Source organism: Bacillus rossius, chromosome 15 (genome assembly GCF_032445375.1).
Source record: "Bacillus rossius redtenbacheri isolate Brsri chromosome 15, Brsri_v3, whole genome shotgun sequence".
NCBI lineage: Eukaryota > Metazoa > Arthropoda > Insecta > Phasmatodea > Bacillidae > Bacillus > Bacillus rossius.
This window is the reverse complement of record NC_086342.1, coordinates 38,822,175-38,835,016: the sequence shown is the minus strand read 5'-3', so window position 1 is coordinate 38,835,016 and position 12,842 is coordinate 38,822,175. Positions and strand designations below refer to the sequence as shown.

At 39.2% G+C, this 12,842-nt stretch overlaps 1 protein-coding gene across 3 annotated transcripts in view; it reads right to left on the bottom strand.

The window, feature by feature from the left end:
* LOC134539382 (regulator of telomere elongation helicase 1 homolog) overlaps positions 1-12,842 on the bottom strand; it is a 124,024-nt gene that overhangs the window by 37,424 nt on the left and 73,758 nt on the right. For all 3 annotated transcript variants that reach the window (XM_063381370.1, XM_063381371.1, XM_063381372.1), the window contains 3 exons: positions 7,288-7,385; positions 2,250-2,456; positions 1,802-1,964 (listed from right to left, as the gene is read on the bottom strand). In XM_063381370.1, the coding sequence (XP_063237440.1) occupies positions 1,802-1,964; positions 2,250-2,456; positions 7,288-7,385 (468 nt within the window). The remainder of the gene's footprint in view (positions 1-1,801; positions 1,965-2,249; positions 2,457-7,287; positions 7,386-12,842) is intronic.

The window sequence follows — 12,842 nt, the reverse complement described above, 5'->3', positions numbered from 1 at the left end:
AATAAAACTCTGAAAACAAGCTACGGCAGCACATCGGGTCTCATAAGGCACTTCACTCAACATCCAACTGTAAAGTTGGAATATGAGACACGGCAAGAATTGTTAAGTTCACGGCCCGTTACGGCAAATTCTTCACAACCAGGTCCATCAAAACAACAACGGATTGAAGATGGGAAGCCTTCTTATCACAGACACAAGAGCCAAACCCCCAATCGTGCATCTTCGTGTTTTTTTTTTTTGTTTATTGTAAATAAATATGGCGGTGTTGATAAAAGGAAAGACCATAAACCAAACAACGGTATTTATTGGTACGCCACCATATTTTTCGTTTGCCATGTGTCCGTGAATGTTTATTTTGGACAACTCATGATAACTAATGGTAAATTAGGTTAGGTTAGCTACATAGTATCTGCAAAGAGAGAATCTTTATCCACTCAACACGTGGAAGAACTGGTTTACTTACATGAAAAAAAGAGCATTTTACTAAGTCTGTTTTGTAATGACGCTGTTGTGGTAAAAACACTCCAAAACTTATAAATATACCTACTGGCATTCTATATAGCTTATGATTTTTTTTCCCGATTTCCCGAGTGATATTTGATTTTCCCTCCCGAAATTTTTCCGAGGCTAAATTTCCTTTCCCGCACACCCCTAGAATTTACATGAAAACGGCCAGCGTTCTGCTAATTCTTCCACCGAACCATCCATACCTTCTGCCATGGAATACCTTCCGAGGAAACTTCCATCGTGTGATAAGAGGATTTAAGTAGTAGGGAGAGCGAGATGGTTCTGGGACACTGTAAACAAACGGGCGCCATCTTTGTTCCGGCAGTGTGGTAGCAAGTGGTTGGACCACGTGGCGAGGTGGGTCGTGACCAGCAAGAGAAGGGGGGTGGGGCGGCATCACGTGCTCGAGCCATGAGGTAAGAGTTGTCATCTGCAGGTGATGTCACAGGTGCCCATCTTGGTTCATTTTTCTGAAGCTAGGGAGCGCTGGTGTGGGGATATTTTTAAAAATAAAAATCTTTTATTGCGGCAACTGCGCCCCAAACTCAGGGACGCTGATCGGCAGTCAGCGACGCTGGCCAATAGACCAGAGCATCTGTTGTAGGAGGATGCTGTTGGTTGTACTAGCGGGAATACATTTCACATTAGAAACCAGAACAGAAATGAACAGATGATCACGTGGAAAAGGTTGTTAAATGAATGTTGCAATGAAAAAAAAATAATCATTGGCCTGACAGAATTGGTGTGAACCAGGTGGTGATATGCGAATAAGCACTTAAATTTTTGAAAAATTTTAATGTAATTATCCGGACAGTAATATCAATTTCACTGTCAGTAAAGGATGGTTTGGAAAGGTACGCAACGTGAGTTGAAGGTCACGCCCGGGTGGGCAAGTCAGCCAGCCGACTGACGATAAAGTACATAAGCACGTATCTCCTGTTACGCGGTGTCGTATTTGTCATACAAAGTGCGATGGGAGGCATATAAAGATAAATGGTGTCACATATTTATGGTTGAGTGTTATTCAACGCATTTATATTAAGTAAAGTATATTTTCCTACACAATTTTGGAACACATTAATTAAATTAGCCTTGCTATTTATGGAACTAATGCTTCAGAATACGCGATTTCGAATAACAAGCATTTTTAGGATTGAATTAGTCATGCTAAGTGAGGGATAGGTGTACTAAAATTTTCTGTTTCCCAGCCAAGAAATTTTCCCACCGAAAAAGTTTGTTAAAGTCTGTCCCTTGAAAAGTTATTATAGAGTTTAACTTTATCATGTTTTGTCACCTTGCTAACGCAGATTCTGGTCCACAGGCCATCTTTCTGCCATGCTTCCTGGCACTTCCTCATGGCGATGTAGGAGGGGAAGAACACGAGCAGGCCGTGAGGGATCAGGCGACTCAAGTTGAGGATGGTGCGTCCCAGCGAACTCACGTACGCCTGGTTGTCCCTGTCAGACACACGGTGGGGCGGCTGACACTTACTTATATTACGCAACAAAGCCAACAACCAGTTTCATCACCGAGATTAACAAATGTTACTAGTTGAAATATCTAACAACATCCCTTATCTCCGACAGCAGACCATTATGTTATTTTTAAATCTGCCGCCAGTAATGAAGATGGCTGCTTACAGCAGACCACTGTATGGTTTTTGAACATGAGACCAGCAACTGCTCTGTTCCAGTGGCTGGTTGTATGAACGACGCTACACAGTAAGCACGAGGTGCTGGTACCGGTTGTGGTAGGAGGAGTCCAGCGGCACGCCGTCTGGGCCCGCAACCACGATGCCCACGCACACCTGGCTGGGGCGGATCACGTGGGGGTTCTCCAGGGTCACGGGCACGGGGATGCACAGCTCCTTGACGAGGGCGTTGAGCGGCGAGAGCGTGCCGCTCGTCAGCAGCACACAGCGCACGCCCTGGTCCGCCAGGCGCTGCATCCTGCCCGCGCCGCGACAACCGGCGACACACGTCAGGAACAACACCCTTCTCTCACTCACACACTGCCTTGAGCAAAGGTATAAAGACAACTCATGTAAAATTCCTGAATCATTAAAAGTACAATAACCATATTCAGGGTGGCCACAACAAGTCTGTAGAAAAAATTTTGCTAACTTTTCCATGAAGTAGCTTGGCTTCTGGGCTGTAGCCGTGTCCTTGGCGAATAATTCACTGAAGTTTCGGTCGACATTGCAGTCGCCATCATCAGGGAGCAGTCACCTACAGTAGGTAATTGCTCCCTGATGATTGTGACTGCAATGTCGACCGAAACTAACTTCGGTGAATTATTTGCCAAGGACACGGCTACAGCCCAGAAGCCAAGCTACTTCAGACAATGGTTGTGAAAGCCTGCAAACATTATTAACTTTTCCATGACCAAAATTACTTACTTTCCTGAAAAATTTAAAAAATAATAGTTTACCTATTTTGCCTTTTTTTGAAAGAAATACAGACAACCCAGCCCCCACCATCCCTATGGCTGCACTAGTTAAAACAGAACTTTGCATACGCCATTTTACATGTACAATGCACTATAAAACATCTGGAAAAAAAAATGTGTTTTGGGCGTATGTCCCGTTCCAGGTCATGATTTTAGATTTATATTAATCACTGATCAACTTTTAGACATTTTCAATCGTTTAACTTTCACGAAATGAAAAATATATATAGTTGCATACTTTTTGCATAATTAGCTGCCAAAGTTACATTTTTAACCTTTTTGGGTTGTACAAATAAGGAGAATTTAATTTATTGCAGAACTGAAACTTTTTAGGATTAACTGCAATGCCACTGGCTACTTCAAGAAATGGTTTGCATTTCTATCACAAAAACTCATTTCATGTTTCTTGGCTGTCAAGATCATAAAAATTTTGAGAATTTTGAAATGTCAGGTAAAATTAATTAATATTTTATGAAAGAAATGCAAACTATTTCTTGAAGTAGCCAGTGGCATAGCAGTTAATCCTATAAAGTTTCAGTTCTGCAATAAATTAAATTCTCCTTATTTGTACAACCCAAAAAGGTTAAAAATGTAACTTTGGCAGCTAATTATGCAAAAAGTATGCAACTATATATATTTTTCATTTCGTGAAAGTTAAACGATTGAAAATGTCTAAAAGTTGATCAGTGATTAATATAAATCTAAAATCATGACCTGGAACGGGACATACGCCCTTAAAGTCTGTGTGAGGGCATACCGGAGCATGACATTTCCCCCTCAAATTACTATCACTGAGGAATTTCCAAGACTTTTCCAGTTTTTCAAGTAAATTCCCTGACTTTCCGTGATCAATTTCAACTTCCCTGACATTTCCCTGACTTTCCGAATGTGGGACGCCATGGTATTGGATAGGAAATCGTGCAAAATACTTTACTGTTACCTTAAACATAGGCTATTAGTTAAAATACCTAAGTAATTTCTAAAATAGAACCTGATATTTTCTGAAATTAAGTTATGGCATTACATACATATTTTTAAAAAATTCTCTTTTTACTTACAAATGTTTAAGAAAACTAAATACATACTGCATGAAAGCTGGAAAATAGAAGAAGGCTCTACACTAGATCAGTACAGATTCACAAAATTTTGCCGATATGCCAATACAACTGTTCCTAATTCACCGATTCCATACCGAAACAGGGGAAAACACATATTAATTTAAAAAAAATTTTTAATTTACTAAATTACCCTAAATGTTCATTCTAAGAAAAGCTTATAATGCAAATGCACTTTTTAGCTTGCGTAAACAAAAGTTAATTAAAAAGAAAGATAACCTAAGATCAACTGAATGTGATTTCTTTTTTAAAACTAGCAGGAATATAACTACAAGAACAAATGAGGGCTTGCCTAAGGTTCGCTGTCATCAAACAATTCACAATAAACAATTAAACACAATTTAAACATATATTGGCACAATATAGAAAACAACGAACAAAACTAGAACCGATTACAGAATTTCCAGATTTTTATTAATAAAAAATTATTAATTTTTCAATGAATGTCTTTTAAAGCCATAAAAAAATACCACACATGCTGAAAAGTCTCTCAGATGGAACACTAGTAGCAGATAGTTACTTTGCAGCAGAAAGACATGGCTTCTGTGGTACAGAAGTCATTTATTTGCATTAACTTCTCTAAACCTGATATTCACAACTGTATAATTGTGTTTAGTCTAGTCACAAATCATACATTCTCCATCATTAGTTGCTTAATGATACATGAATTTACTAATGAAGGCTGGAAAATTTTATTATTTAATATGTAATTATAAAATAAAGTTAATTCAATAACAGGTAACTATGAATTATTATGTTTCACATAATACAAAGTTTAAAAAAAAAGAATCTATTATGTGAAAGATTGCGAGAATTGTACATGTTTACAATTCAAGAACAGGAATTCTAATATCAACTTAATGCAGGCGGCAGCAAAAATTCAGGGTACCAAACGTTTGTACGGAAATGTGTTTCATGTGGTTGCTCCCACTGGAAACAGGTAAAAGTAATTTACATTATGTGAACCCCTATTTTATTACTTTTTTTTTAAGTTAAATTTTAAAAACTTGACGTAAATTAGTTAAAAAAATGTCTCCGTCATGATATTACAAACATTTCTTTGCAGTTCAAGCAGTTAGTATTTTCCTTTATTTGCAGTGGCAGCCATGCTCTCAATAAATTAATATTTGTTCTTATATAAATTAACAGTAATGGTAATATATTTATTTACAATGTATTAGATTCAAGAATGTTATTAAAACACAGGAATTTTATGTTTGATAAGCTGGCACATGTAGCTAAGAAATGATACCAGTCCAAACTATGTAGTAGTATGAAAAGTGAAAAGGGTATACCGGTGTATTTTTAGATTATGACAAACACTTTCAATTTTCAGTAATGTTGGCCAAAAATTAACAAACATGTTGTGAATCGGCAGAAGAGGGAATTCAACCTTATCAGCAAAATCAGGTTCTGTCGATTCGTAACCATACAACTCTACTCTAAATAAACTTCACATACTTCACAAAAATATCCTTGTTGCATATTTTATTTGTAAATTCCATATTTTTAAGCACAAAATGTTCATAAACTATGTATACAAATGTCCAATTGTATTTTTATTTAAAAAGTGAACTTGTAGGTGGAGACTATGTTTTAAGTAAAGCGAAATCAACAAACAATATTCAATAATTTTTAGACTAGTACGATGCTTTAAGCTTTATATCTATTGTGTTTAGTAAGCTAGTGTGATATAAAAATACTTAAGTCCCTATTCTTATTTTCGTGCTGGAGTTAAGTAACATGCGGATATGTACTCGCGGCCTGAACAGCCAACGTCATGTCGCGTGTTCCACAAGCAATCCACGGATAGCGTCTCCTTTAGCTAATAACAGGAGTTGGTCAACAGACTGGGGCTGTTTCCTAGCAACCACATTGGTGACCTCACGTTCCAAGACAAAGTCTACCGCCGGGTCTCTGATACCAGTAATTTACAAGTGTGTCACCTAAAACAGCATGCGCACAAGAAAACATTTGAGATATGACCCAAATTCAACTTAAGCTTTTATGCATTGGGGGAGGAATCACAAGTAGCCTGTAGTAAGACACGTTTCTCTTACTCTAGAATATTTTCCCCGAGTTTCCCCTGACCACCAAACATTTTTTTTCCTGTCTCATTAATAGACTTCTACCTGATCTCTGACAGTTTAGGTGCCAGGCACAAAATCTAGAAGCTAACTATAACAAAAAGGTATACTTTTGTGAGCAGTTCTAATTTTACATTTAATTTAAACATCTATGGACTAAACAATACCTATTTAGCAACTTGGTACAAAATCAGTAATTAAAGTTAACTGATTTCAATCTGAAAACTGGGTTTCTTGAACCCAGTCATTTCTGTACAACAAGATTTTCTAACAACAAAATTTGCTGATGTTTTCAATTCAAAACCACTGTCCAGTTATAGTTTGGTATTGTGGCTGAAATTAACAGCCAGCAAGGAGAAGTTAGGCATCACTGTGATTTGTAGACTCCTGCTCATTATTCAATTTTGAAAAATAACAAATATTTTACACTAAAAATACTAATCCAAATATGTTTCAAACACACTTAAAAGGTCCAATTGACATAAATATTTCCCCCCCAAAATATACACTTTTTTTTAACGTAATCATTTCCATCAAAACTATGCAACAAACGCTGCCAGTTGCAACATAAAACCACTACATGTTATCAAACTTTTAAAACAATGCATAATAGATTGTATGCTTCAAATCACAGTTGAATATTTTTGTTATTGGTAGTATGTTTAATTCATGATAAAAGATGCACATGAATTTATAATTTAAATTCAGATTGGTTTTAAGACATTAAAAAAAAACAGGTATTAAAAAATACAGGTATTAAAAGATTACTAATCAAGTCTGTTAATTAACATTGAGTCTATTTCCATTTTTTTCCCCAGGTATTTGAGACACCTTTTCAATTCCCTAAGTTTTCACTGTTTTCCAGACATCCCTGACTGCAGAAAAAAAACATCCCAGCATTGGCTGGAATGGTTTCAGGAAACCATGGAAAACCAAATTCAAGGTGAACAGAACCGGCATTTGAACCCAGGTCCTTCAGAATATGGGTCCAAAGTTTTGTCTTATCGCCACTCGAGTCCATCTCAACTTTTTCAGTTCTGATGGCACTACGTCCAAATGCTTTGGGGGCATTGCATTGCTTCCTACTAGTTTTTAGTTTTGTTTTACCAGTTTCACTACATGTTTCTTACCCAAATCCAGGACTGAAGCACCAGTAATTGATCACTTTACCATTCTTCGTCACATTCTTTGGGGTCTTCTTACTAACTTCTTCCAACGTCACATGCACCTAAAAGCCAATAATGTATGAGTTATTCATATTTAATATTTTACTTACTTAATAAACACCTTCCCCTTTAATCTGCACCAGAGTTAAAGGAGATAACTCCCATACCCGGAACAAGTTTGTGTCTGTTTTGCACAACATTGCCAATGTAAAATTTTATTTAACTCGTGCAAAATATCTGACTTCATACCCTTCATTAAACGTGCATGAAAAATTTATAATACAACATACCATTTAAAATTACTTAAAAATTTTACTATAACAAAAAGGCCAAGATAGGTTTCTTTGAAGCAGCAGTTCAAAAATGATTAACAACTTTTTTGCAACTTTATTTTTAGACTGATTTATTCTACACAAACATTAAATCTCATTGTAAAATTTTATTTTCAAGTGCAGTAAAAGAGCCCATTAGATAGGTTTCCCAAAAACTATACATGTATACATTCACTATATATATGTGTATATATATGTATATATATATATATATATATATATATATATATGTATATATATATATATATATATATATATATATATATATATATATATATATATATATATAAGTATAATAAATATAAAAAAATAAATACGACAATGTTTACAATTATTATCCACTACCTTCACGTGATTTCCATTACAACCTGACCATGCTTCCATTTCATATTAAAAAATAGGGTGTATCAAAATTCATGTTACAACACTTGAGGGTAGAAAGCTCTTATTATTTGTAAACATTTTTGCCAATAAACATGTTGCCGGAATCGCATAGTTAAGCCCCTGTAGCTCCAGAAAGTCAGCATAGGCAACCCATTGTAGAGTGTTATGTTGTGGATGTGCGGGCGTTCGAGTAGAGAAATAACCTTTTTAATCGTGGCACAGATTTTAATTTCACTCTGAAATCAATCACAGCTTCGGTTTTGTTTCACAACATTGAAATTGTTGCATACGTTTTAACAACGTGACAGCCTAAAGTAACGGCTCAAAAACATGCCCACCTTGAGCGACACAGAGGTGGACACGGCGAATCATGTTTTCACGGATACGCTGGAGCATGTGTGGAGTCGACTTTATGATTTCGAACGCTTCAGTGATTCGCTGTGTAAGCTCTTCTACCGTTTCTACTGGCGTAGCATAGATAAGCCCTTTTATGTAACCCCACAGAAATAAATCTAACGGGGTTAGGTCCGGTGACCTTGGCGGCCATGCGACAGGGCCCGCTCGTCCAATCCATCGGTTTGGAAATGTTTGGTTTAAATACTCTCGCACTTGCAGGGAAAAATGAGACGGTGCCCCGTCATGTTGGTACCACATCACACGTCGGACATGCAATGGAACCTCTTCAAGAACACCTGGTAGTTCGTTCTGAAGTGGAGGTATCCGGCGCCGGTAAGTCGTGGCGGAAGAAAAAAAGGCCCGATGAGTACGCCGTCAACAATACCGGCCCACACATTAACTGAAAAACGTTCCTGGCGAGCTATACCACGTTGCAGGCGGATTGACATCATTCCAAACATGACTGTTGTGTGGATTGAGAATAGCGTCTTGAGTGAACTTGGCTTCATCACTGAATAAAACCGCTAACTCGGGGTTCCTCAATACTCTTCGAATGTACCAACGAGAAAAGATCATGCGAAGAGGATAGACCGCCGGACCCATGTGTTGCACTGTTTGAAGGTGGTACGGGTACAAGAGTTGCTCATGAAGAACTCGCCAAACAGCCATTTTGTCAGCGTCCATATCGGAACCTTCTGCCCTTGTGCTTGTATCTGGACTCTCCTCAAATCTCTGAAGTACATCTTCTTCAAAACTGGGAGTACGAAACGTGCGTGGAGCACCAGCATTTGGTCTTGTGACGGCACATGTACCAGTATCACGCATTCGCTGAGTAAGTCTTGCAAACATGGTGTGAGCTGGAATCCTACGACCCGGATATCGTTCTTCCTACAGACGACGGGCGGCTCGTCCATTTTGTCTAGCTTCCCCATAAACAAGCAGCATGTCCATGTACTCACTAAACGTGTACTCCATTGAGCTCCACTAAAACGTCGGCCTTTTCAGAACCACAGCAAAAGAAATGACACCACGAGTTTGCTTGTACGACAGAACAGTCAACGACAGACCACCAGTGATATCAAAACACACTGCGACAATGCGATGTCACGCTGCGCAGTGCTATGGCACTGCACGAACGGAAGAAAAGAGGTGAGGGCGCCACCAACGGAAGTAAAAAGGGGCGGGGGTCAGCATTCGACATCGTACAGTCCTCTCGAGCGCTGCCCCGCGTCGTAAACACGTAATTCACCACAGCATCGTCTGTCTCGCACAAAGCCCAACGGGTTGCCTATGCTGACTCTTTCTGGAGCTACAGGGGCTTAACTACGCGTTTCCGGCAACATGCTTATTGGCAAAAATGGTTGCAAATAATAAGAGCTTTCTACCCTCAAGCGTTGTAACATGAATTTTGATACACCCTGTATATTACAATAAAATACAATAATATATATATGTATAAAAATAATACTAATGACAATTTACCATAAAATCTGGGAGCTCCCTTATCCATTACTACCAAGACACCTGGCTACTAAAGTAATTTAAAATACTTAAAATTTATTTTAGAGATTAATTTTTGTAATTTTTTTAACTGTTCTGAGCCTGGGAAAAAATTTGTAAGTTCGTTATGCGCACTACCATCCAGTCTAAAGGCCGTGACATAAACGACACCCTAACTTATACCGTCGCGTTTCCAAAGCAAGCATAACTATCGTGCCAAGTCTTCCACATATTTACAATAAGTCTACAAGCTTCTCACATGAGTTTCCGGACAAAATCTTGACATGCATTTTCAACACCGCAACTTGTCCAGTTTCTCTGTTTTAACACAGCACAACTCACCCCAGGATCCAAAAAGACTTTAAAAAAAATAAGATCGTGGCCATTTACTTGTCATCCTTTGTTCTGCCTCTTACCTGAGCACCTTCACAACATAGTTGCTCTTACGTGCTCCATCGTAAGGCTGTTCCCAGTCAGAAGGTATTGTGCTCACGTCCGCGCAACACTCTCAATGTGTAGGTGCAGCAGTCCTCCCTCAATCTGTAGTTCACGTAGTCTTAATACTTAGTACACAGCGTGTCCACGCAACGTTAACGTAAAAAAGAGGGTTGTCTGTTGTGCCGTGTATTAAGTATTTAGGCACGTTTTATTTAAAAATTTTGTAATCTGAAATATTTTGGAAATATTATTATTTTTTTTTCTCATCTTATTTTCTTTACGGCCAGGCCCTCAGCCTCTGTTCTCAGAGGCGAGCTGATTTTCTTTCCCAGCCTCATGCTAGGCTAGCATTCTGGCTAATATTTCCCCCGCCTTCAGTCACGCCTCAAGCCTGTAATATCATTTCCCTTCGTGACCCTAACTGCAAAGCAAGCCTGTAGCTTGCAGGCGACCAGTTCGCAGAGACGAGCTGAGATTCGCCTTTTTCATCACGTCGTAGTGTTATATTCGCCCCTCTGTAGCCACGACGGGGCGTAGTTTCCCATCAGCGTTGCATTTTACCCCCACCTCCCCCCCTTCTCAGTTCCAAGTAAGACCAATGACCGGTCGTAACCCCCTGGACACCGGTGACCGTTTCCAAGGTCTCTTCGCAAAACGAGTGCGCCAAAACTGATCACAAGCGCTTCCTAGCGGCCAAGTCGCGAACTTCTCCGCTTGCCTACCCTCTAGGGCGCCAGAGAGCAGCACCTGCTTTGCCTTGAGTTATATGGACGCCGTGGTCGAGTCGATTGTTTTCAACTCAGACCTGCTTCGACAGAGTTCGCTACGGTCGCCCAGTGTGGCCAACTTCAAGACTCCTGCTAGAGTTTTTTTCTCCGCCCGCGTTCGGGCAAGTTCGGTATTTTTCGGCGGGCCAGACACCCCCCCCTTCCACCTGTCAGATCCGGGGGGCACTTTTTAATTACGAGACGCCGTTTACCGCGAGACAGATCAACTCGCGTCGCGGCTGCAGACAGTCCTCCATCGAGTATCGGCGAATCGAGTAGATTTCATCCGACCGTTAACGAATATGTAGTCGCCTTGTATAAGGGATGCTATCCCTCAAGTCCATTTTAGTAGATTAGTCTGTCTGCATAGTTTAGTTATTTGCCTTAGAAATTTTTCTCTTTGAAATTTATTATTATGAAGAAATCATCCGCGTCCTGCCGCGCAATTCGCGAGCTCCCGAGCCTGGCTGACTCCACGACTGCAGCGTGCTGGGCAACTCCCCTGTTTTGACAGGGTTCGATGACCGGGAGAGATTGATGCTCTCATCTCGTGGCCTCCCCCCCCCTTCCCTGTTCCGTGGGAAGAAACATTAGAAGAAACTTTTCTACCACCCGAAGTGATTGTTTGAAGACCCCGGGTGGTAATGTAATTTCAACATTTCCCCTTTACCTAGCGACGAACTATCTCAGCCGGATGACCAACCCACCAGCGACCAGTGTTTTTCTCAAGAAAATGTAAAACGAATAGAACTAATTATCAATGTGTAATCATCGGATCCATCCACTCATAATGCAAATGTTTATATTTCAAACTAAGAATGTAAATTAGTTTAAGTAAGCGCTGGCCAGCCCCAATTTCGTGTTCCTTTTGTTAATCTTGGAAAATTGTTAAATCTTTTGTATGTATGTTAAAATAATTGAAACATGATATTCATCAGGGCAAATAAAACAGGGAAACTATAGATCAAGTTAATCGTGTAGTTTTTATTTTATTGATTATAACGATCCCCCAACTTCCCCTTTGCTTGTTACAGGAAGTTCCTAAATTGTGTTTGTTCCCACCTCGTGTCGCCTCTGGTAAATCATTTCATTTAACGTATTTTTTACCCAGCTTGTTTCCAAGGCTTTTTAATTAATTTAAAATAATTCTATTTTGAGGCACGAGGGGAGTTACACTGTAAAGTCGGTTTACAGACGATAATTTTACGTGATAACGTCATAAGAAAACATTGATGAAAAATTGCACACTTTTTAATTTTCAAGTATTATTTACAGTTTTTGCAAATTTATTTAAATAATTTGTTTAAATATAATTACAAACAATTAGTTAAAAAGGCCGCCTTAATCTGTTTGATATTATAGAAGATTTTCTCGCACGGTGGTTGGCCGGTTCTTGCACGCTCGGCTCAGGCAGAACGGGACAATGAGTCATGCTTTTTCTTGCGTGGTGCCGGCGTTCATCGATTTATAAGACGTTATCACATCAAAAGATCTTAGGCCCAGAAAGGCTTCCTTTTTATCTCTACAGCCATAACCATGTACAATCAGACACACTGGATTCTTGTATCGTGGAATGCCAAACTGCATATTGGTGATTACACAACATACCGTGCATACAAACACTTGCTACAGCTCTGGATATGTTGCGGTGTTGCACAGTTACTGCACGTAGCTCACTAGAGCACGGAAGTCTGCGAAAACC